The sequence below is a fragment of the Phodopus roborovskii genome, unplaced genomic scaffold (assembly GCF_943737965.1).
Source record: "Phodopus roborovskii unplaced genomic scaffold, PHOROB, whole genome shotgun sequence".
NCBI classification, from domain to species: domain Eukaryota; kingdom Metazoa; phylum Chordata; class Mammalia; order Rodentia; family Cricetidae; genus Phodopus; species Phodopus roborovskii.
Genome location: NW_026126623.1, coordinates 1459427 through 1484168, shown reverse-complemented (window position 1 = coordinate 1484168; position 24742 = coordinate 1459427). Strand labels below are relative to the sequence as shown.

At 43.5% G+C, this 24742-nt stretch overlaps 1 protein-coding gene across 2 annotated transcripts in view; it reads right to left on the bottom strand.

The window, feature by feature from the left end:
• The window catches only part of LOC127238043 (protein FAM169B), an 82355-nt gene that overhangs the window by 10672 nt on the left and 46941 nt on the right, over positions 1 to 24742 (bottom strand). Inside the window, exon 6 of one of the 2 annotated variants that reach the window (XM_051206504.1) lies at positions 3224 to 3406. The exons of the other annotated variant lie outside the window; for it this stretch is intronic. Coding sequence (XP_051062461.1) covers positions 3224 to 3406 — 183 coding nt within the window. The remainder of the gene's footprint in view (positions 1 to 3223; positions 3407 to 24742) is intronic. 2 annotated transcript variants of the gene reach the window in all.

Here is a 24742-nt window from a genome sequence, read left to right as displayed (position 1 = left end):
GCCCACCCTTTCAATCTTACTTGACCTCAGTAGCCACATGAATGTGCAGAGCAGGACACAATCCAGCTGACATGCTCCCTCCCAGTGCTCCCATCACAAACCACATATCCTCAGCTCCCAGTCAGCCCTTGAAGGCTGGCAGACTATCCACATTTCCTGGATAAGCATTTTCACATGGCAGTTTTCCCCACACCAGACAAGAGGGAATGCCACTTCTGTTCTGGTCCTGCAGGTAACTGAGGACATACCAAGCAAGATCTCGTCTACCACCTGCCAGCTCTGGGCAAAAGCACATGTGGGAATGCACGACATACGGTGCTGTCTGTCAGGTGGAAACACTCTGGGAAACATTGGCTGAGCATGTCCTGCCCAGCCTAACTTCTCATCAGGGAAAGACACACACACACACACACACACACACACACACACACACACACACACACACACACAAAGCTCCAATGATGGAGTCAATGCATGATTGGAGGTGTGTCTCCGAATGTGGTGATCCCAGGAGAGTTAAGCACCAGCTGGCAGCCTGCCCTTCTCTGCTGGCTGGGCCCCTGCTCCCTCTCCCATCACTCACGGGGGCTGTGCATACAGTAAGGACACACCCACACTCCAGAGGTGTCTCCCAGGATTGAAGTACAACCAGGCCTTCAGTGGGCAGTGGCTGGCATTCTGGAGTCCTAATGCTCTGAGCAGATTTGAAAGAAGCAACAGGCTCAGCTAAGACATTTCCTTGCTCGGAGTCCTTAACTCATGGTGAGAGGTGTAGCTGCATGGGGCGTAAAGAATAAGGTGTAGGGTGGGAGAGCTCTTAGTTGAAGGGCAGAACTGTCCTCAGTAAAAGGCTGCTAGGGGTGGAGGGTGGCTGAGGCCTCAACAGAAGACACATGGTCCCAAGGTGGCATATCTGGGTCTTTCTCTGAGGCAAAGATGGGAGGCTTGCTGGGCGGCGAGGCATGAGCTCTGGAATGGCCATGTCTTTGCTGTCTACATTCACCTGGGGAACAAAAGGCTCTTTAGCTCCTTGGCAAGTCAGCCTCAGAGCCAGAAGTGGCCTGCAATGGGAGGGGACTCCAGAGGAGTGTCAGGATGGAAGGGAGGGTGTGGTGAGAGAGCATGGAGGATGTGCCTGTGATAGAGGTTGCTTGCCTAGGGACCAGAATTCCTCTCAAACCCAAAGCCAACTACACCATGCACTTCCAACACACTCCCAGAAGAAATGAAAGGCTTTCCAGAGGCTGATACAACTGGGGGGGGGGGGGCTGGGAAATACAAGTAAACAACTAAAACAGCCCTCCAGGCAAGGAATGAATGTGTGTGCTCAGCTGCTTCCCTCCATGACTTGAGAGTAGCAGGCCTTCCCTATTCTAGTTTCCTCTTCTACCATTGTATCCCAGAAACACAAAGGCCATAAAAACCCAACCCCAAGGCTTCATAACCATCAAGACAGAAACTGAGCCAGCCAAGGTGACACACACCTTTAATCCCAGGGCTCAGGAGGCAGAGACAAGCAGATCTCTGTGAGTTCAAGGCCAGCCTTGTCTACAGAGCAAGCTCCAGGACAGCCAAGGCTACACAAAGAAACCCTGTCTCAGGGGCCAAAAAAGAAAGACAAGAACTGAGGCTGGACCCAAAATGAGGTTGGTGTGTTTCACAAGGGACCGGGTCCTAAGTGATATTCTCTACCCTCCACCATCCCTGATGATATGGAATATGTATGTGCAAAGACAACAACGACCTCGGGGAGAGACACAGCTGTAGTGATACATTGTTTATGATTTAATAAAGTTTGCCTGGAGATGAGAATGCAAAGAGAATGCAAAACTAGCCACAGCCATAGGAGCTGAGCAGTGGTGGCATATAACTTTAATCCCAGGACTCAGGAAACAGAAGCAGATGATCTCTGTGAGTTCAAGGCCACATCGGGCTGCATGAGATTGAATCATTCTAAAAGAGAAACAGAGCTCACACCTTTAATTCCAGCACTAGAGAGACTATAAGAAGCTCAATGCAGCCTCAGAAAGTAGTCTGAGATTCGGTGAGGAGTGCAGTCTGGAGATGCAATCTGAGAAAAGGACCACCCCTTTGGTCTGAGCATTGGTAGAGATGAGAGCTCTCTGCTTTGCTCTTCTGATCTTCAGTCTGAGCCCCAATATCTGTCTCTGGGTTTTTATTATTTGTGCTACATCCAACATGGTGATAGCAGAGGTGGATGGGTTCCTTCTCCTACAGTGAGGGCGTCAGATGAGCTGGAGGCTGAGGGCTTCTGCAGTACCCCTGAGTGCTTTGGCCTTGCCACAGCTCATGGGCTGTGGTACATAGGACTGTGTGGAACCTAGAGCCTCACTCATACTAGCCAAGCCCCCACCACTAAGTGCCATCCGCAGCCCTATCTGTTTCACACAAAAAAAGGAGAGTCACTGCAAGGCCCTGGTGCAGTTAGTTAGTTCCCTGGATTCTGTGTGCCCCTGAGATATTTGTTTCTGATTACACATGCTCCTCAACTTATGGTGACACTATACCCCAAAACAGCAGTTTAAGTGGGCAATCAGTGGCAATGCATGCACATATGCTAACGGGCCACTGAGATGGCTCAGCTGGGAAAGGCACTTGCTGTGCAAGCCCAATGACCTAAGTTCAATCCCTGGGATGCATGGAAGAAATGAATTCCTGAAAATTGCCCTCTGACCTCCACCTGAGCACCATGCCTATGAACATCAGCACACACACACACACACACACACACCACACACCACCCACACACTCGTATACAGACATTTTTTTAAAGGAAAAGAAAAATACCCAGAACAGACAAGTCTATTCTTTAATCAGTGTGCCAGATCTTCATGTGAGAATATTTGTATCCAAATACGAGAAGACAAAACACCACAGAATCCCAGCTGTTGCCACTCCACAGACTGTATGGGAACACACATCACAAGGCCAGGAAGAGGTCAAAACTCTAAATGTGAAGTGTGATTTCTACTGAGTGTGAGACGGGCACCTTCTGCATTTCCAAATGTTGTCATTTCTCAGGCCCAGAGAGGTCCCCTTTGCAAACCAAACATGAAGACCCTGGTTATACTGAAGCTGAAGGAGCAGCCACAGCCTGCATTGACCCAGAACAACTCTGAGACTCATGCTTCAGGCACCTCAGTGCATGTGTTAACCATCACCCTTTCCCAAATGCTCACACAGGACACAAGGTGGGGGTTACCTCTGTACATTGCAAAAGAAATCGGGCAACTGATGCCCAGGGCTTCCTCTTCTGGAAAGGTGTCACAGAAGTCCCTCAGCATGGCTGTTCCCAGGCCTTGGCAACGGTTCTTCCTCCGCACAAACACAGTATCAAAGACAGGCAACAGGTAGCATGCACTGGTACCATCGCCACAGAGGCTGCCTGCAGGAAAGCAAAAGATGCACGCTGTCCCCCAGGCTGGACGCTGACTCACCCAGACCTCAAGGGTTCAGCCAGGGTCACTGGTACCACCTGGGAGCAAAATTCACAAACTCAGTTATCGATGGTAAGATACCAGATCACTCCAAAATGCCAGTTCTCAAATGGACCCGCGTGTTTTCTTCAAAGCCCACATAATTAATTGCTCCAAGCACAGAAGATGGACTGGGTCATGGAAATGAAAACGCAGCCTGGGAGACTGAGCTTCGCCAAAACCTTGTGAGCCCTGCCAGAGCTACCCCCTCACTGAGACCACTGGAGCCAAGGAGGTTTATCCAGGCAACATCAAAGTTCTCCCCACAGAGGTGAAGTCAGTCCACGGTGCAGGCAGAGAGACCAGCTGGACCCATCACTAGGTAAAGACTTGTTTCAATTACTTCAACAAAGGCGGTGTCCAGTTCTGGCAAAAACGCATGACCTCCAAAACACATAAGCCCCACATGCTTCCCGTGAAACATGAGTGCTACTGCCACAGAGAGATGTTGTAGCCTTTCCATTTTCCACCTTGAATGTAACTGTACTGTATCCAATGTCAGCATCCGCACGGCTGTCATCTCAGCCCCTTCTGGGAGGGGTGGTGCTTGTCCCTGTTGAGATTCAGGAAATAAGTAACTTCCCAAGCCTAAAAAAAGATTTGGGTTTAATTGGATGGACTAAACTACAAGATACACAATACTGTGAAAAACTGTCCCCACAATGATTCCCTTCCTGTATCCACACAGGATACAGATGTGTGTGATTTTTCAAGGTTTTCCCATTAAGAAATGGGGTCTGTTCTTCCCCAATTCAATCTAGGCTGGCCTGTGGCTCGCTTTAGCAAAAGAATGGGGCAGAGTGATAGATAATATACCAACAGGGCCTGGGTCTCATGGGGTCCAGTATTGTCTCTCCAATACCCACCTCCATCACAAAATCAGGTGTAGGCCAACCTGTTGCTATGAAGGAAATGTGACTCAGGAGCCCTGTTTGTCCCAACCTACCTCTAGCTAATCCAAGAAGCAGAAGCGTCTACCCAGCACACAAGTCACCATGTTCACACAGAAAACCCACCAAGACTAGAAAACCACCCAGCTAAACCCAATCCAAAGCACCAGGAGTATGTGTGGTTACATGAAGCTATTCTTTTATGCCACGAATGAATACACAATCTATGTCCAACAAGGAATCTCAATTCAGTGAAGGCAATAATTGTAAAAATATTTGGGATTTCACCTTCAACATGCTTTAAAAAATATCAGTTTGGAAAATTACAGCTTCGGCTTGTATAGTATGAGAACAGGGCTACCCTAATATGAAATCTTCTGGAACTAAGAAACTTTACATTTAAAGATGCAACTCCATTAACCATAAAATTAAAGAGAGTAAAATATTTGGGAATATACTTAACAAAAGAAGAATGATCCTTAAAAATGAAAGTGTAAATTACTGATGGAAATTAAAGATCTACGAAAATGAAATGTCATGTTCATGGTTCAGATGACTCAACAGTTCTTTCCTGTTATTCTCCCCACAATCATTCTATAAGTTCAAAGCCAGACCTAGCAAAATCCCAGCAAGCTTTTGGTAGCAACTGATAGGCTTGTATGATTTCGGCTTTTTTGAGGGGCCTACCACCCAGGTCCCAAATAAATCACACAGGGAGACTTATTACTTATGAACGCCCAGCCTTAGCTTGGCTTGGTTTTTGCCAGCTTTTTCTTAACTGCTTATCGGTCTACCTTTTGCCTCTGGGCTTTTATCCATCTTTCTTACTTCCGAGCACCTTACTTTGCTTCCTACTCCGTGGCTAGCTGGGCAGCCCCTGACGTCCTCCTCCCCTTGTTCTCCTTGCTCCTTCTCGATTCCTTGTTTTGATTTTTTGTTTGTTTTCTTTGTTTTGCTTTGTTTTACAAGACAGAGTCTCTCTGTGTAGCTTTGGAGCCTGTCCTGACACTCACTCTGTAGACTAGGCTGGCCTCGAACTCAGAGATCTGTCTGCCTCTGCCTCCTGAGTGCTGGGATTAAAGGCATGCACCACCACCACCCGCCCTTCTTTTCCTTGTTTATCCTATTTATACTCCCTACCTACCAGCCCTGCCTACCTTTCTTCCTGCCTTACTATTGACCGTTGAGCTCTTTATTAGGACCACCAGGCATTTTAGACAGGCACAGTTACACAGCTTCCCAGAGTTAAACAAAGGCAGCACAAACAAGAGTCACACACCTGAAAAGAATATTCTACCATAGATTCTAAATGGATGTGAAGCACAAAGTTTCCTGGATAACCAACACTGCTTAGAAAGGAACAGAGCTGGAAGTCCAGCAATGCCCATTTTACCGCTTTGTTGGGTGTCCAGTATGACAGGGCCACAAAGAACTGCAGATCAATGGCAGAACTGAGAAGATAGAATACCAACTCTTTTAAGATTGTTTTTCATTAGTCACTGTGTATGTGAGAGAGAGAGCGTGTAAGAATGTGAGTGAACATACGTGTGATAGCAGGTGTGTGGAAGTCAAAGGCAATTTGCAGGAGTCAGTTTTTGCCTGCTACCACGGGGATTATGGGACCAGAACTCAGGTCACCAGGCTTGACAGAAAGCGCTTTCACCCCCGAGCCATCTTGCCAGGCACAGAAATCAACTCTTCTGTGTTGATAACAGAGGTGCTAAGACAATTCTATGGAAGTACATTTTGCCACAAATAGCAGTGGGATGATTTGACAAACAAGATGTGTTGAGAGCAAACAACGCATTACTAGTGGAGAAAGAAGCTCCTATGGACAGACCAACATTCTGATCACAACTCCCTGACATGCTGGAAAAAGCCAGTCTGAGAGGTGATGGGAAGATGACAGTTGCCAGGGTGGAGGTACAAGATGAGCTGCTGGAGCACAGGATGCTCAGGACACAGACTGCCCAGCATAATACAGAGCACTAAGTGGTCGTCTACATGCACAGAGCATCCAACCCTACGGGGGAGCCCCCATGTACACCATGGCAATTGGCTAACAATAATGTGGTCTGGGCTGGCTTGTGTCTCCCTGGCGCTCATGTGCTGAAGTCCAAACCCTTCAGAATATGACTGTATTTAGGAAGAATGCTGGTAAAAAGACAGAGTGGGGTTAATATGAAGCTACTGGGCTTTGCTCTCATCCAATATGGCCACTGTCCATAAAAGAGGAAACACAGACCAAGACACAGTGAGAAAGTGGCTACATGCTAACCAAGGAGAGGCCTCAAATGAGAACAGGCCTGCTGGCACCAGGGTGTTGAAGCCTCCAGAATTAGGTGAAAATTCATTCCTGTTGCTTCTATCTGAGGGTCATATCTTATGTGATGGTTCAAACAAACTAAGGCATACATCTGTGTTGGTTCATAGACCAAATGCATGCAATATACTACTCATACCATGCTGGTTACTTTCTGTCAACTTGACACAAACTAGAGTCAGATGGGGAGAGTCTCTCACATGAAGGATTGCTTGCATTAGGCCGGCCTGTGAGCATGCCCATTGGTGTATCTTTTTTTTTTTTTTTTAATGATTGTTGCGGAAGGACCCAGCCCACTACGGGTTGTGCAGGAGATCCCGGGTACTATAAAAAAGCAGGCTGAGCAGGCCTTGGGAGGCAAGCTGGTAAGAAGCACTGCTCTATGGCCTCTGCTCCAGTTCCTGTCTTGAATTCCCTATCCCTTGAATTCCCCCTTTCCTGGGAAGTATAACAGGAAATAAGCCCTCTCTTCCCTGAGTTGCTCTTAATCAGGGGATTTACCACAGAGATGGAAGAAAACTATAATACAGTGGAAACTGCGGAGATTAACTCCAGGAAAACTGCAAGTTTGCCTCAGTATTTCCCTGTAAATCTAAAACTGCACTGAAATATAGTGTCCCTCTTCTAATGTACTAGAGGCTGAAGACACAGCCAGGGTGCTAAGCCCTGTGCTGAAACCACCAAAAAGGGAGGGTTGCTTTTAAAGTGTGTTAGCTGTTTGTTTTTAATTGAAGTTGAACTCTTTTGTTGTGGAATATTAGTTTAAGATGTGTACGTTCGTTTATGTTGCGGAGTATTTGTTTAATGATGCAAACATGTGATGCATTCTTTTATGTTGTATTTGTTTAACCCTGTATAGCTGTGTTACTTTACCTGTCTGGTCTAATAAAGAACTGAATGGCCAATAGCTAGGCAGGGGAAAGGATAGGAGGAGCTGACAGGCAAAGAGACTAGATAGGAAGAGAGATGTAGGCTAGAGAGGGAGAAGGGGAAGAGCTAGGAGCAAGAGGAGAAGGAGAAGAGGCCACCAGGGGCCAGCCGCCCAGCCGCCCAGCCGCCCAGCTGCCCAGCCGCCCAGAGTAGGAAGGAAAGAACCAATATAGAATAAAGAAGGGAAAAAAGCACAGAGGCAAACTATAGTTAAGGATAAATTGTATAATTTAAGTTAGAAAAGCTGGTTAGAACCAAGCCAAGCTGCCTGGCATTGATGGTGCACGCCTTTAATCCCAGCACTCAGAAGGCAGAGGCAGGCGGATCTCTGTGAGTTTGAGGCCAGACTGGTCTACGAGCAAGTTCCAGGACAGGCTCCAAAGCAATACAGAGAAACCCTGTCTTGAAAAATCAAAAGGGAAAAAGGAAAAAAAAGAAGCCAAGCTAAGGCCAAGCATTTATAAGTAAGAATAAGTTTTCGTGTATTTATTTTTTGAGAGCTGGGTAGCAGGCCCCCAAAGATGAAAAAAAAAACTACATTCTTTTTTATTTCCAAATTTAAAACGGATCACAGATAAAAGGATAAGAGACAAGCTTATAAAGCTCTTAGCATGGAAAACAGAAAAAAGCCCTGACAACCTTGAATTGACAAGGAGTTCATAGATTCAGCAAGAAAGGCACAACTAACTGGCAACTCGGACTTCAGAATTTTTACATTTTTTTTTTCTTTCAAATGATTTTATTAAGAAAACAAAAGGCCAAGCCATAGACTGTCAACAGAATTGTTTACAAATCGTATTTCTCATAAAAAGGCTTACTGAGAACCAGAATAAAGAGCTCTTACAATTCAATAAAAATAAAACAAATATCCTCATTAAAATTGCGCAAAAGCCTTGAACAAACCTTTCCTTAAAGAAGCCGTCCACATGACTATCGATGAAAATCAGCTAACACAACCCACAATTAGGGAAATGGTAGTTAAAACCACAGCAAAATGCCACTCTGGGCTGGAACGGCTAGAATCAAAGGACAAGGACCAGTAAGTGACGGCAGGGACATGCAGAAATCAGAGCCCTCGCATCATCTTTGCATCATTAAATAAATACTCCACAGCATGACAGTGTACAATGGTGCAGCCAGACTGCACACAGCCATTTGGCAGTTCCTTTAAAAGGACAGACATGATCTTGCCAAATGACCTAGCAATTGTACTCCTAGGGACCTACCCAAAAAGAAGGAAAGCACTTCCATGCAAACAAGTAAGAGAATGTTTATAGCCGCCCTACTCAACTCAGTAAAACCTGGAAGCAACCCATCAACCAATAGGTTCACAAGCAAAGTACAGCATGTTCATAAGGCAGAATCAGGTGGCAATAAAAAAGAAACACAATGCATACGTACCCCATGATTTACAGGCTGCTCCAACACCTGGTCCATGCTAACTGGCAGAGGCAGAAGGTAGCTCAGCTATTACCTAGGGCTGTGATGGAGACAAATGGCAGCCAACGCCACCCACCAAGGTGACAGAAATGTCCTAACACTGGGTTTTGGTGATAATTACATAGCTCTTTTTAAATTCACTATAATCCCTGAATTTTACACTTAGGGTAGGCAAATTTTATAGGATATAAACTTATACTGCTGTAAAACCATATCTTAAAAGACACAGTGAGAGTATGTACAGTAAGGTGAGTCTGCTTACAAGCATCTACTACATATTTGGGAAACAACTGGAGAAGCTTGGTGGCTCCCAACACAAAGTGGCAGATTATACAGATTTGACCATAACACATGCATCACATCTCAAACAATCATGCTGCACCTCATAAATATAGAAAATTATGTGTCAATGTATAAAGGTACAATGAACTAATATAGGCAGACGTCCACACCCTCACTGTGGCCTGTGAACAAGTGCACCCCACCTCCCTGCCAGCCTATCCATGCACATGCATACACACAGACAAATTCAGAAAACACTGTTAGAAATGAAGTATCAAGACAGATGAGTGTGAGAAGTAAGACCATAATCTCACCACGGCAAAAGAGTGGGAGGGCATCTCCCATAAAGCTGGATGTGGAAAGCTAGTTCCACAGCTGGTGAATCCAGCTGTTGAGAGGTTACTAGACAATGAGGACTCGGAAATGATTAATGGAGTGACCCACTTATTGATCACAATAAGCTAACACTAGGAGGTGGGATTGAACTGAGTAAGGAGGTCATGGGGCAGGTCCTCCGGAAGGCTGTATCTCATCCCTGGCCTCTTCCTACCTCTCTCTTTCTACTTTCAGGCTGTCAAGTGGGAGGAGCTCCTCATCACATGATGCTACACTCTGGCCTCTATCCCTTGTGAACCCTCAGTCTGTGTCATCACCTAAAGCGGTGGAGCCAGATGACCTCGAATCAGTGAGCCAAAATAGCCTTTCCTCCTTCAAGGCATTTTCATTGGCATTCTCTGTCACAATGGCAGAAAGTGACTAGCTTCCCTTTCCCCACCCTTAAATCAGGGATAGAACCGGTTTATCACCAGCCCCCAATGTTTATACCATACACTGACATGTGGCAAGAAGGCTGTTCCACCTCCTCTAACCCAAAACCCCGTCCAATCATCAGTAACTGAGAATGTCCTACAGACCACTTGGCCATCCTCCTGCAGGTGTCCAGATGATGAAAGACAAAAGGAGACAACAGGGACAGAGACAACAGGGAGCTCCAGAGAACCCCGGGGTTGGAGGAGATGTTGGGTGTTCACTTGCTCTGATCTTAGAACAGGAAACACAACTAGAGGAAACTTGGCCAATGGTGACTTCTTTGTTTTGAACTTTGTTTATACTATGATTACATAAGATACAGGTGTTGGTATCCTGGCATTATGTTGACCCCACCCCCTGACAACCAGCATAGTATGAGCACCGTCATTCAACAGATACTTAGAGGGCTCAAAGGGCCCTGTGTTGCATGGCTACATCATGTGTTATGTGGCATGTAAGGGTTCTATACACATGTGCAAGCTTTCCCTCTTTAAGGGAGCACTTCCCACCCATCCCCTTTCTTCCATCTCTGCTCCCAGTCAGCTGACACCTACCCCTCCCTTTGTTCCCTTTCCCAATAAACTCCACATGGGTTTGTTGAGTCTTGTGGTTCATGTTTCATCTCCCAAAACTGCAGCAAACAACAGATATTAAGGAAGGCATCTAAAAGCGACAGAGGACTTTTCTGAACTGACCTTGCTATGGTTCCATAAACCTTTCAAAATAAACTTGTGGAGAAAAACAAGCAAAGTTAATTACTCTACCAGGGTTTTCTAAAGACCAATCATACCTTCAAATTTGTCAAATAAAATCCATCCTGTAAAATTCTTCCAGAACGCCATTACAAATACCAGCAGATGAGATATATCTGCACTAAACTAAGTCTCTGCTCTTATTAGGACAGAAAGACTAAGGAGTGTGTTGGGAGATATCCAGCAATGGTCTCGCCCAGTCTATTTTATAGTATGGTAAGTGACAGGATCAGAAATCATTCAAGATGGAGAGGACTGGGCTTGGGTGACATCTGTGGGGAAGATCACTTGTTCTGCAAGCATGAGGACCTGAGTTCAAATCCCTAGCAGCCATGTAAAATCCCAGGTATAACCACCCCCAGTAAAATCAGGAAGACCACTGGGGCCTGCAGTCCACCAGCCTACATCTAGGTTCAGTAAGAATTCCTGTATTAAGGGAAAAAGGCAGAAAGTGGTAAAGCAGGATGCCTAACACCCTTCCTCTGATCTCTGCAAGTATGTGGATGTACATACAACACACACACACACACACACACACACGAAATTAATAAGACAGAAAGCAAACACACAGCTGGACAGATTTTTTTAAGTTACTAAAGTAAAAAAAGAGATAAAGAAGCAATACACACAGCATATTAGGAATTAAAAATAGAGATATTAGGCTGGGCGGTGGTGACGAACACGTTTAATCCCAGCGCTCAGGAGGCAGAGGCAGGTGGATCTCTGTGAGTTTGAGGTCAGCTGGTCTACAAAGCAAGTCCCAGGTCAGCCTCCAAAGCTGTTGTTACACAGAGTAACCCTGTCTCAAAAAAATGAGAGAGAGAGAGATGCAGAAGCCAGCCCCCTGTAAGAAGTAAAAACAGGAAGGGTACTCCTGAAAACTACAAGCTGCTCACAGAGATTACAATGGAATAGACATTGAGTTCAAAGAGGGTATTTGGTTGGAACAGGGAAGCCAGAAGCACTGAGAGAGCGAGCCTGCAGTTAAGTATGAGATGCTGATAGGACCTGACAAGAGGCAGACAGAGGCAAGCAAGGAGGAAGAAGCAAGGAAATGTTGGTGGGCCTGCTGGCTAGCTTTCATGAGCGTCCCTGGAATGCATGCTGAATAGTATTGCTCTTTTACATATCTTTGCTTCTAATACAACCAACTAAAACAGGCTTCTAACAAACCTGGGCTAGGGACCCTAGACAATTCCATAGACAAGGACATAACCAAGAGCACTGTAGCTACAGCCTGGTGCCTATGCTAGTGTTAACACCTGTCAAGGTAAGACTGCAAGCTGGTCATGCAAATACAAAGATTTTTCTAAAAAGAAACGAACAATCTAAGTGATACCTAGCAAGACACCTGCAAGGTCAGAAGCAGTAACAATATCCACTGCTGACAAGAACCAGCAGACAATCAAGATCAATACCTAACAACTTAAGACAGAGGCAGAGAGCAGGGGCTTCAAGCGGCCCTAACTGGATGGGTAGTGTATAATAAATAGTGCATGATCATTGATATGGGTGGGCTGGGGCTGGGCATGGAGTGTGTGAGACTTCCCTTGGCTTTGCTCATGACAGCCCAGAGAATTAACCATTCTGAACAGAGAATAACTCAGCTTTTGTCCAGTTTCTGCCATGGCCCTCTAAACCCCCTACATGATCGAGTTCAGCAGCTTTTTCCTCCTTTGAAAACCTCCTCCCATTCTCCAGGGTTTCTCTCGATTTCCTTTAACCTCTTAATTTTCCTCATTTTCTCTCTGATGATAACTTTTACTAATGCCTGCTTCTACTTTGCATATGTACACATCTTTAATCTCCATTTGTGTGACAATGATCTTTGATCATGGTGAGCATCTGGTTTCTTACATCCTTAGGTCATACACAAATAGGCCATGAAATGTCTCACAACTCCTGCTCTCACCAGGTGGTGATGGCACAAGCCTTTAATCTCAGGACTCAGGAGGTACAAGCAGGCAGATCTCTGAGTTCCTGATCTACAAAATGAGTTCCAGGACAGCCAGAACTACACAAAGAAACCCCATCTTAAAGAAAAGAAAAAACAATCCTGCTCTCAAATATCCTGTAAAAGGTAGGAGAACATGCCAATAAATCTGAAAATGAATAAAAAGAAATCATCTCTGAGACAATATCACCTACCAAAACTGACTCAAGGGGAAAGAGAAAGACTGAGTTGTCCTACATGCACTGAAACATTACACGGATAGCTTAAAATTCCCAGCACCTAACACACCAGGCTCAGGAAATTTTAGATACAGTCTCCCAAACTTGCAAGAAACACCTCCCTGCAATGAGAGAGCATTCCCCCAAAATTATACATAGTGTGTCACATGCATTCTCCCGCACAAAGCCTGGTCCCGCTGCCATGTCAGCTCCAAATGAACACTCAGAGACTTATATTAATCATAATACTGATGGCCGCTGACTACGGTTTCTTATTTCGCTAGCTTTGTCGTAATTATTAACCAGTTTCTATTAATCTAAGTATTTCCACATGGTCTTGGTTTACAGGGGAATGCCAGACCTGCAACTCCTTTGCCTGTGCATGATGACTGCTCAGCTTCTCTGCAGAGAAGAGACCAATTTCCTGTTTGTCCCTGCTTATATCCTGATCCTGCCCAGCTACATCACTTCCTGCCTGGCCAATCAGCCAATCGGCAATTTATTCATTAACTGATAAGAGAACCATATACACAAAAGAGCATTCCCCATCAACAGTGTAACATTCCAAGGAATTAAAAAAAGACAGTCAAGAACAGGGGAAAGTGGTGTATATCATCTGAATACCAAAGTAAAACACGAAATGAATGTTAGTTAACACATCAGATTCAACAGGGTAGACAAAGTTTATTTAGGTCACCACAGGTGGCTGGATCATTCAGGCAGCAACTTCCTATGAAAGAAAGGCGTAATCCATAGTGCAGCACTGCATACAATCAGAAGTTTTCCCTTCCAAGAGCATGCACACACCTGAGACCAGAGGTGAACCAGCATGGAGCCAACAGGCTGTCTGCAACAATAGCGTCCAAAGGCAACAATGAGAAATGGGCTGACTTTAAAGATGTGACTTGTCGGAATGCCTGAATCAGAATTCACAAGTGGCCCACCAGGAAAGGACAGGAGTCAACACCCAGAAAGTAACAAAAGAAAGTATATCTACTTTAGAAAAGAGGCTTGTCTGGAAGGAAGATTAAAAAGGTCAATAGAAAGACAAGCCATCACTACCCTGCCCTGCTGTTTCTGAGAATCAGGATGGGACAGAGAGTTCTGGTGTGCACTGACAGACACAAAAGCCAACTAGATCTGTATCAATCATCCACAAAATCTTGTCCTAAAAATCCTGGGAGGAAATACACTGAGGATGGCTGCTGCTCTGTGGAATGTGAAGAGGAATGACAGAAAAAAGAAGAAAAAAAAAAAAAAAAAAACAGATTTAGACCAAATGGACACATTTGCCAATCAAAGAGCCTAAGAGCAGATGAACTGCACTAACATAATCTTAATTGTTGTTTGCATAGGAAATGTTTACAATGTAGTCTCTAGAACAGGAGTCAATGAAATGGTTTCTGTAAGAATGACAGAAAATACTTTAGCCTTTGAAAACCAGGTTTCAGTTCCAACTCCTAGACTCTGCAGTTATAGTATCAAAGAAGTCATGTAAGTTTGGCTGTGTACCAATAAAACTTTATTTAAAAAAGAAAAAGAAAAACAAAGTGACGGCCCCAAAAGACCACAAGCTGGCACAAGGGACTCTTGCTTCACGGGGCAATAGTGCAGGGTGACTATGATCCTGAATGTCTTGAGGTGTAAGTAGGAGGCCTTAGCCACAAGCCAGTGCTAAGGCAAGGCCAGCTTCATGGCCATCCCAAGTCACATGCTTGTCCAAGTTCCTAGTTACCCCTTAATATTTGTAGTTGCCATTCTTGTTTTAAGGCTTTCATTCTTGATGGGTTTTTAGGAATCTGGGATGCAAGTTTATTCTTTGTAGCTTTTTACACATGTATATAATACAAGTTCTGTCTTAAATTGATCTATGCTCCACTCCCCAGTATAGTAGCTTCTTCCCTTGAGTGTTAACAATCTTGTGGACTGGTGGCTTGAAAGTAAAGGTTAAAGTAAAACCCACCCATTTTTAGTATTTAGGGGAAATTCCAGCATAAAATAGTGAAGTGACTGAAGTGTTCACTATCTGGTAAGAAAAGCAATCACAAAACCATCAAACCAACCGAGAGATGCAAACCAGCCTATTGGCAAACTGCTCCCACAGAGAAGTCCACCTGAAACATCCAATTCATTCTGCACAAAGGCAAGAGCTCATCTGCTTGAAAATTGAATATGCACCTTAGCAGCGAAGAGGCACAAGCTATGACCCACACATTGGCCAAGACAAACCTCAAAAGTGTGACGCTCAAAGGCATGTGATGCTAAACAGAAGAACTCAGTCTCAAAAAGGTAAATGATGCACAGTTCCACTTCCAGGATCTTAAATCACAAAACTCAAAAACTACAATGGTGGGAAAATAACCAGAGGTTTCCAGGACATGAGTGACAAGAATGGAGGCAGGGCTAACTCTGGAGGAATGATGCCAAGTGGGGGCAAGTGGGCAAATTTTTATTTTTTTTATTTTTTGTGTTTTTTTTTTTTTTTTTTTTTTTTTTTTTTTTGGAGGCTCAATGTGCGGAATCACCCGGAGCTGCGTCCCATTATAACAGTTTGCTCTCCCACGTGGGGGTAATTTACCACACTTCACTCATCCAAAGCCAAAGAGAGTTAAAATGGGCAGTGACTACAAGTCCCAGGGGGGGGGAAATTTTTTCCTGGTCTCTGCCAGGTTGTAAGTTATTTCTCCCTGAATAAGTCTATTCGGCCTATTTGTTTATCCTGATCCTTATTTAACTGCGATAGTATAGTTTCACTGACTACTACATATTAATATATATATGAATAAATGTGTGTCGTTGTCATACCATCATAGAGTCAAAAAACTCAAGGCTAAATCACCATTATGTTGGGGCCTTCTGCACAGCCTTCAGCCTCCAGAACTGGACCCTCTGGTACTCTTCATAGAATGAATTTGTTTTATTTTGCTCACACAGTAAGTTCTAACTTTCAGGGATTTCTAAGCTAAATTAAGAGGTTCTGAATGCATGGACCTACACTAATGAGGAGAAACTGTGCTGAAAAGTTTGAGAAGCACATGGTGGCTTTGTCAACATCCTCAAGTCTAACATTACATGACCCTGTGACAAGCCCCAGAGATGCAGAACCATCAGTGACCCTTCCCAAATTTGGAACTCCATTGATAGTTAGCTAACCCCATGCATTATTCACTAGCGATGCTGTGGTCTGGATATGGTTACACTGTCCTCCAAGAGTCTCTGTGCTGGATACCTGGTCCTCAGAGATATAGGGACTTTCAAGAGGTCTGCTTTGTTTTGTTTTGTTGAGACACTACATTGCCAAATTCCTCAAGCTGGCCTCAAACTTCTAGCAATCACACACCCCTGTGTATGATGACTGCAGCATGAGCCACTGGACCTGGCTTTTCTTAACTAAAAGTGAGGCATGTTAGTTTGAAGGATCAGAGCACAGTACTCCAAAGTAGCAAAAGTCCAGAAATCATAGGGAGAGTCCAGCCACATCTGAAGCATATCTTTGACCACTGGGCAAAGGAAAGAACTTGACAAGTCCAGACTAAAGCAGCAGCCATAGAAAGCCATACAGACAGATGTCAGCATCTGCATAACACAGAGGAGACAAAGTTTCCTGTGTGAATCTCAGCAGGTTAAACATCTCCTGGAATGAACCCTGAAATGGGTCTTCAAGAAGCACAAAGACAACTTGTATTATATATCTTCTTCTCGAATATTAATTTTAAAGTGTGTGTGTGTGTGTATATATATACATATATGTGTGTATGTGTGTGTGTGTGTGTGTGTGTGTGTGTGCAAATGTGTGTCTATGTTTGGGTATATGCACATGAAAACAGGTGTCCTTGGAGGCCAGAACCATCCCATTCTCCTGGAACTGAATTTTAGGTGGCTGTGAGCCACACAATGTGGGTGCTGGGAAATGAACTCAGGTCCTCTGCAAAAGCAGTGCATGCTTTTAACCACTGAGATATCTCTCCAGGCTCTACAATATATTTTCAATGACTGGTTTGTAGGAAAAAAAATTACTAAACAGACAAAGAAACTGGAAAATGTGACCATGCTTAGGAAAAGTAGTCACCCAACATAACTGACTTAAAAGAGACATTTGGGGGGGGGAGGCTTTAAATCAGCTTAAAGATATATTTAATTAAGGTAATTAGTTTAATTCATAAAATTAATGAAGAGGATGTGCAATCAATTAAACTAGGGATGGAGGCAGAGGCAGAAGGATCTCTGTGAGTTCAAGGCCAGCCTGGTCTACAGAGGGAATTCCAGGACAGGATCCAAAGCTACACAGAGAAATCCTGTCCCAAAAAAAACAAGCAAAGAATGCAGATAGAAGGAACTCACAGAAACACTAAAGGCATGGAGTGAAATTATAGCAGAAAATTTCCCAAACTTAGAGAAATATACACCCAAACACTAAGAGGCATTTAGAACCCAAAGAAACATGGCATGAAAAAAATCTCCCCCAACATATAGTCATAAATTGAAAGCTCTTCAGGAGAGATGCTAGGTTACATACACAGGCAGAAATGTCCAGATAAATAAATACCAGGTCTCTTGTCAGCCAGGGAAACAAGGAATAGAATATTTTAAGAACTGGAAATAAATAAGTGCCAATCAAAATCGCTAAAGCCAGAAATGCTATCTTTAAAAGTTAATAGAGTAATAAGGACATTCTCAGACAAACCCAAACACCCAAGGTAGGTTATGGTCACCCAATAGAAAATGGAGAAAAAAAAATCACCATCATCACAAGAACACAAGAAAGAATAAACTTCCTGAGAGAAATAGATCAACAAAGGAGAGCTAGGAAGGAGTCCATCACACCCCCACCACAGCAAACCAACAAAGTCCTAATACAAACAGGGAAGAAAGAAAAATCAAACAGTAATGCAACCAACGGAAGTACAGAAATCAGGAAACGATACTATTAATAACTCTAAATGTAAATGACCTCAAGTCAACAAGAAAAAGACACAGATTGGCTGACTGGATTAAAAACCAAGATCCAACCATCTGTTGTCTCCAAGAAACACAACTCACTGGTAAAAAATATCCACACACAGAGTCAAAGAATGGAAAACAATCTATCAAGTGAGCAAAAGTTGAAAACAAGGGATAAGGATTCAGTTAAGTTGGCATAATGCTTGCCCAGCATGCACTGGGTTCACTCCCAAGTACTGCACTGATCAGGCATGATAGTGTGTGTCTAAGCACTAAGGAAAAAGAAAACCCAAGGTTCAAGGTTACCCTCAGCTATGTTGGGAACCCAAAGCCATCTTGGGCACATAAGATCACTTCCTAAAAAAAGACTATGAAAATAGACTTTAAAAAAAAAAAATCGGTAGATGAGATAAAGTAATAAAGGAAACAATTTACACAAATACTAACAAGAGACCAGACAGGACCCTGACAGTATTGATACACAGTGAGTTATTTCAATACCCTGTTCTCATCTTTAGACAGGCATCTGACTGGAAAATCAGTTGGAGGGGGAGGGACTTGGAAGAGGTGAGGAAGGGGGAACTTTGTGATGCAAAAACAAAACTGAAAGGAAAACTCAAAGCTAAGCAACAGAACAGAGCAAATGAAGTCACCTGACTCTACATAACATTCCATCCAAAATGTCTCAGTATGTCTCAGTACATAACCCCATGAAACCTTTTCTAAGACAGACATTCCAGCTACAAATAAAATCTCACTAATACAAAAGGATCTTTTTATCTTACCAGATCGTTGGGCAAGAAAATAGAAACCATGAATAGGAAAACATAGAGGTAGAACAATATCCCCTTGAACAACCAGTGGGAAATCAGTGAGGAAAATTCACAATTCTCTTTATCACAGTTCACTAGAACCTTTGGGATACAGCTAAGACAATCTGAAAAAGAGAAGTTTGGAGTTCTGAGTGCTTCTAGTAAACAATCAGAAAGATTTCAAACAAGTGGGCTGGTGATGTACCTCAATGTTCCAGAAAAAAAAAATCCACACCTAAAAAGAGTGGACAGCAATAAATCATACAGACCCTGACAGAAAGCAATGACATGGAATCTAAGAGAACATCAGTCACACAAAATAAACAATATTGACAAACCTGTGGGCAAATGAAGGGGAGGGGAGGCACAGAGAGACACAGAGAGAGGACCCACATTAATAGAAAGTAGAGATAAAAAGGAGGTCACTACAGGTTTCAATGAAACCAGATGACCATTAGAGTCTACTTTGAAAGCTTACATCCCAGGAAACTGGAAAACCCAGAATAGATAAATTCCTCCAGCAAATCAAAACGTGAACAGATGCATTAATAAGCAATGGGACTGACGCAGTAATAAGAAGTGCACCTACAAAGAAAAAGTGCAGGACCAGATGAACTCACTGCTGAATTCTGCCACCCCTTTAAAGAAGGCCCAGCAGCAATGTTTTCAAACTGTTCCATGAAACAGAAAGGGCAGTGGGCAAGTGCAGGCCAGGTGTGGTGGCACACATTAAATTCCAGCACTCGGGGAGGCGGAGGCATCTCTGTGCATTCAAGGCCAGCCTGGTCTACAGAAGGAATTCCAGGACAGCCAGGTCTGTTACACAGAGAAACCCTATCTCAAAAAAAAAAAAAAAAAAGAAAAGAAAAGAAAAAAGAAAAAAAAGAGGGAGGGTAGAGGAGGGTGGGGGACAGCACAGTGTCTAAGCTCAGTTCCCAGCACCCATGTGGTGGCTCATAACTCCAGTTCCAGATCAGACACCATCTTCTGACTTCCATGGGCACCAGGCATGCATGGTACATTTATATTTATGTATGCAAACACTCACATGCATAAAATTTTTAAGATAAAGGAAAGAAACATAATCAAACTGGTTCTATAAAACCTAACATTACCCTAATGCAGTGGTTCTCGACCTGTGGGTCTTGACCCCTTTGGAGGGTTTGGCTGACCCTTTCACAGGGTCACATATCAGATATCCTGCATATCAGGTATTAACAATTCATAACAGTAGCAAAATTACAGTTATGAAGCAGCAATGAAAATAATTCTATGGGAGTTACCTGATGGGAGATGTCATTTTGTATATGTTCTCATACAGGTTAATGAATAAAGCACTGTTGGCCAATAGGAAAGGAGATAGGAGGGACTAGGAGACAAGGCAGAAAGAGGAAGGAGTAAGGAGTCGTCAGGATGGAGAGTCTGGAGAGAACAGAACCGCCATTCCTCCACTCTCGGTAAGACCACGTGGAAATACATAGAAATGGGTTAATAATTAAGAGAGAGCTAGCTGATAAGAAACTAGTAACGGGCCAACAGAATTATACCTAATACAGAGTCTCAGTGTGTTATTTGGGGCTGGCGCGGCAGCGGGACTAGACCAGTGGCAGGTGGAAAAACCGTACGCCTTACAAATGGCATCCACATGGCTAATAAAAACTTGCACTTAAAATCCCAAATATTGTTTATAAATGTTTGTTTTCATTTAAATGGACTTGATTATAAATGGGTAATGATCACAGCCAATTCTTTTTAAAGGTAAAAAGGGGATTATGGTATAGATATGAATACTTTGTTTTGGAACGGATTTTCATTTATTAATACAAATTTAAGGTCAATTTTGTGATATGTATATTTCTCTCTTGTTTAGGTATTGTGTTTATATAGCTCATTTAAAAATGTAATGTGTAATTCAGTACAGATTTTAGATAGTTACCTATAATAGTAAAAACTTATATAGCTAGGTGAGTTAGGTTTTCTAGATATATAGAGATGTATTTGAGATCGATAGGAATTCTTCAAACCTTTCAAAGACCTACAGAAAATGGCATTTAAAATGGTTTAGGGTTTTCATGACAGTGAGACATAATTGCTCTTGGTAATACCACCTGCACCAGAAAGGAAGATGGACATTGAAGAAATTCATTATAAAGTTACTTCCAACATGGCAAGACTAGCCATTTGGACAAGGTACTGCTCTTGTCTGGACTGTCTGACTTTATGCTGTATAAACTGGACATGCAGGACCCACAGAAACGTGACTGCTGATTCAAGATGGACATTGCTACAGAGTTCCTGCTTCATGGAAGAGTCTGCCAGACAGTCTGCAGGACACAGAGGAAAGTGACGGATAAACTGCCAATACAAGAAGACAGTTTAAAGTTTCCTGCTTTGCTGAAGAGTCTGCCAGACACACTATGGCCTATGGGCTGAAGATGGAAGATTACAAAAGAACTTCGGGTGACCAGGCAGTGAATTGTCTCTGTCATTTCTAGAGTTTATATATTATCCTTCTATGGTCTTTGATGGAGTTGAAGACAGATAGTTATGGTTATAGTTTTCCTTAGTTAAGCTTAAAGATAAGTTACATATATGACTTTAGACTCACAAATATAGGATAGATGATAAAATAGTTTATTTTAATCTTGCTAAATGTTAATGGACTAAATATTGTTAACTGTGATTCTTATTTGATAACTGCTGTGTTATATATTTTGCTATGTTAAGGTTAAAACCCTTCTTTTTATTTAGACAGAAAAGAGGAGATGATGGGAGATGTCATTCTGTATATGTTCTCATACTGGTTAATGAATAAAGACTGTTGGCCAATAGGAAAGGAGATAGGAGGGACTAGGAGACAAGGAGGAAAGAGGAAGTAGTAAGGAGGGTCAAGATGGAGAGTCTGGAGAGAACAGAACCGCCATTCCTCCACTCTCGGTAAGACCACATGGAAATACATAGAAATGGGTTAATAATTAAGAGAGAGCTAGCTGATAAGAAACTAGTAACGGGCCAACAGAATTATACCTAATACAGAGTCTCAGTGTGTTATTTGGGGCTGGCGCAGCAGTGGGACTAGACCAGCGGCGGGCGGAAAAACCGTACACCTTACAGTTACCCACCATGAGGAACCTGTATTAAAGGGTCACAGCATTAGGAAGGCTGAGAACCAGTGACCTAATGCCAAAACAAGGTAAGGACATGACAAAAGAAGAAAGCTATAAGCTAATTTCTCTAGTAAACAGACACAACAATTCAATAAAATTCAAGGACACCTTAAGAACATCATATAATGATTCCGCTCAGGCAGGTGGAAACCACCCATAGGCCAGCCTGGGTCCTCAAGACCTAGACTGGCGGGAAGATAGATATCCATGGACTGTGGGTGCCATTACAATGAGCAAATGTGTGGTGGAGAAACTGGAGAGAAAGTAAAGCGGAATGGTTCATGTGCTGTGGAAAGGGGCAGAACAGAAGATATGAAGATGGTGAGGAACAGGATGATGCTTGTGGTCTCCTTGCCATGATAATGTCCAGGCCTAGGCTGCTGACAAGGACCATGTCTGTGGGTCTGTGATCCTACCACAGCCAGGGTCTGGGTTGACATCTGTGACCCATGTTGCCACCAAAGGCCACAAGGATGCCCAGTGTCCGGGTTGCCACCTGCGGCCATGCAGGTGTCCAAGGGCTGTGCTACCAAAGGGACCAGACCAATCTGAGTGGCCTATACTGCCACATGGTGCCATGGTAACATCTGGGCCAGAGATGCAGCTGAGGGCCAGGACCGAGTCCATGACCCTACTACAGCCAGAGTCCCTGTTGATGTCTGTGGCTCTTGTTACCATCAAAGGTCCAGTAGATGGCCAAGGTCTGGGTCTCTACATGATGGTGTTCAAAGGCCATGTTGCCACTGGGGCCATGATGATGTGACTGACCTGTGTTGCCCCTTGGGCCAATGGTGACATCCAGGGCTGTACTGCAGCTGAGGAACTTATCTGGGTCAATTGTCCTACTGCAGCCAAGGACTGTGTTGAAGTCAGAGACCCATGTTGCCACCAAAGGTAACACAGAAGGATTGAACACACTAGGTAACTTGAGGTCAAATCACCCTTGATTTGGAAATAGCTCAAAGAACTGAATCATGAGAGAAACAAATGACCTTTGACCCATATCTACTCCTAAACATCTGTCAGACAAAAGCTGGACTAGGGAGATTTACTTAGCTAGTTAGATAGAAGCATGAGAAAATCAGACTGTCTTAATTTTCATTTCAGAAAGAACTTTAAAATGGTTTGGATGAGAAAGAAAATTGTAAAAATAGTACCAAGCAGCTCTTTTTTTAATTTATTTATTTATTTTATATTCCCGTCCGGGTTTCTCCTCCCTTCTCTCTTCCCTGTCCCTCTCCGCATTACCCCTTCTGTTCCAACCCCCCAATCCACTCCTCTGTTTCTGTATAAGAAAGGGCAGGTCTCCCAAGATTATCAACAAAACATCACATGTCAAGTTGTAGTAAGACTAAGCTCCTCCCCATGTATTAAGGTTGGGCAAGGTGACCCAGTATGAGCAATGGGATCCAAAGGCCTGTAAAAGAGTCAGAGAAAGCCCCTGCTCCCACTCTTACGAGTCCCACAAGAAGACCAAGCAGACCGGTCCTGTAGCCGTTTAGTTCCAAATAAACACACAGAGGCTTATATTAATTATAAATTGTTTGGCCAATGACTCAGGCTTCTTATTGGCTAGCTCTCTCTTAATTATTAACCCATTTTTACTAAACTATGTGGCTGTGCCTTACTCATAATGCCCTGGCATGTTATTCCTTCGGCAGCTACATGGAGTCTCTCTGGTGACTCATCCTCTGTTTTTCCTCTTCTCAGAATCCTCCTAGTCTGGTAGGTCCACCTATACTTCCTGCCTGGCTACTGGCCAATCAGCAGTTATTCATCAACCAATAAGAGAAACATATTCACAGCCTACAGAAGGACATCCCCCACCAAAGCTACACAACTATAACATATGCAAAGGGCCTAAGTCAGCCCCATTCTTGTTGTGGGTTCAGTCTCTGTGAGCCCCTATGAACCCGTGTTGATTGTCTGAGTTTTCTATGCATCTTTTTTAAAAAAAAAAGAAACCTGTTACTTATGCCAAGATCAGAAGGGAGAAATGTCAACAGAATAATCAAGGCTTAAAGGAAATTCACCAACCTCAGTTCCTCACTCAATAAAGGCAAGCTCCTCTAATCCAACATTTTATTAACCAGTCAGTCCCTAACGAGGACTCTATGTATGACCTGGCTCTGCTGGACCCAGAACTCCTAAAGACCTACAAGGACAGTCATTCCGGCTACACGTGATTATCTTACAGAGTTATGAAGACAACAACATGTTTCAGGAAAGATGAATTATAATCACTTCCCCATCACCTTAATTATTCTCCAGGCCCATTAGTCTAACTGAGGTTAGTAAGTCAGGACTGTAACACTTGAAAAAGTATAAAGACATGTTATAATCACAGGGCCAGTGACCATCAAGAGGAAAGCTACTGACAGCCATGTGCCAAAGTGCAGACATTTAACCAATTGACAGAGCATGAGAATCTAGTCACGGGACATCACTGGCAAGCAGAACACACACACACACACACACACACACACACACACACACACACACACACACACACACACTGTGAACATGGTTCAAAACAAAAATCAGCCTCTTTATCCCCCCAAGAACAACACTTACCTCCAAAAATAGCACATCCACATGGTTTTCTGGGAAATGTAATTGTTGCTAAAATCGGTCACTTTCTAGCCAGTGAGCTTGCTCCGAGTTTTCCCAGCCAAGCCTGATGACTCCAGTTTGAGCCACTGAACCCATGAGGTGGGAGGAGAGAA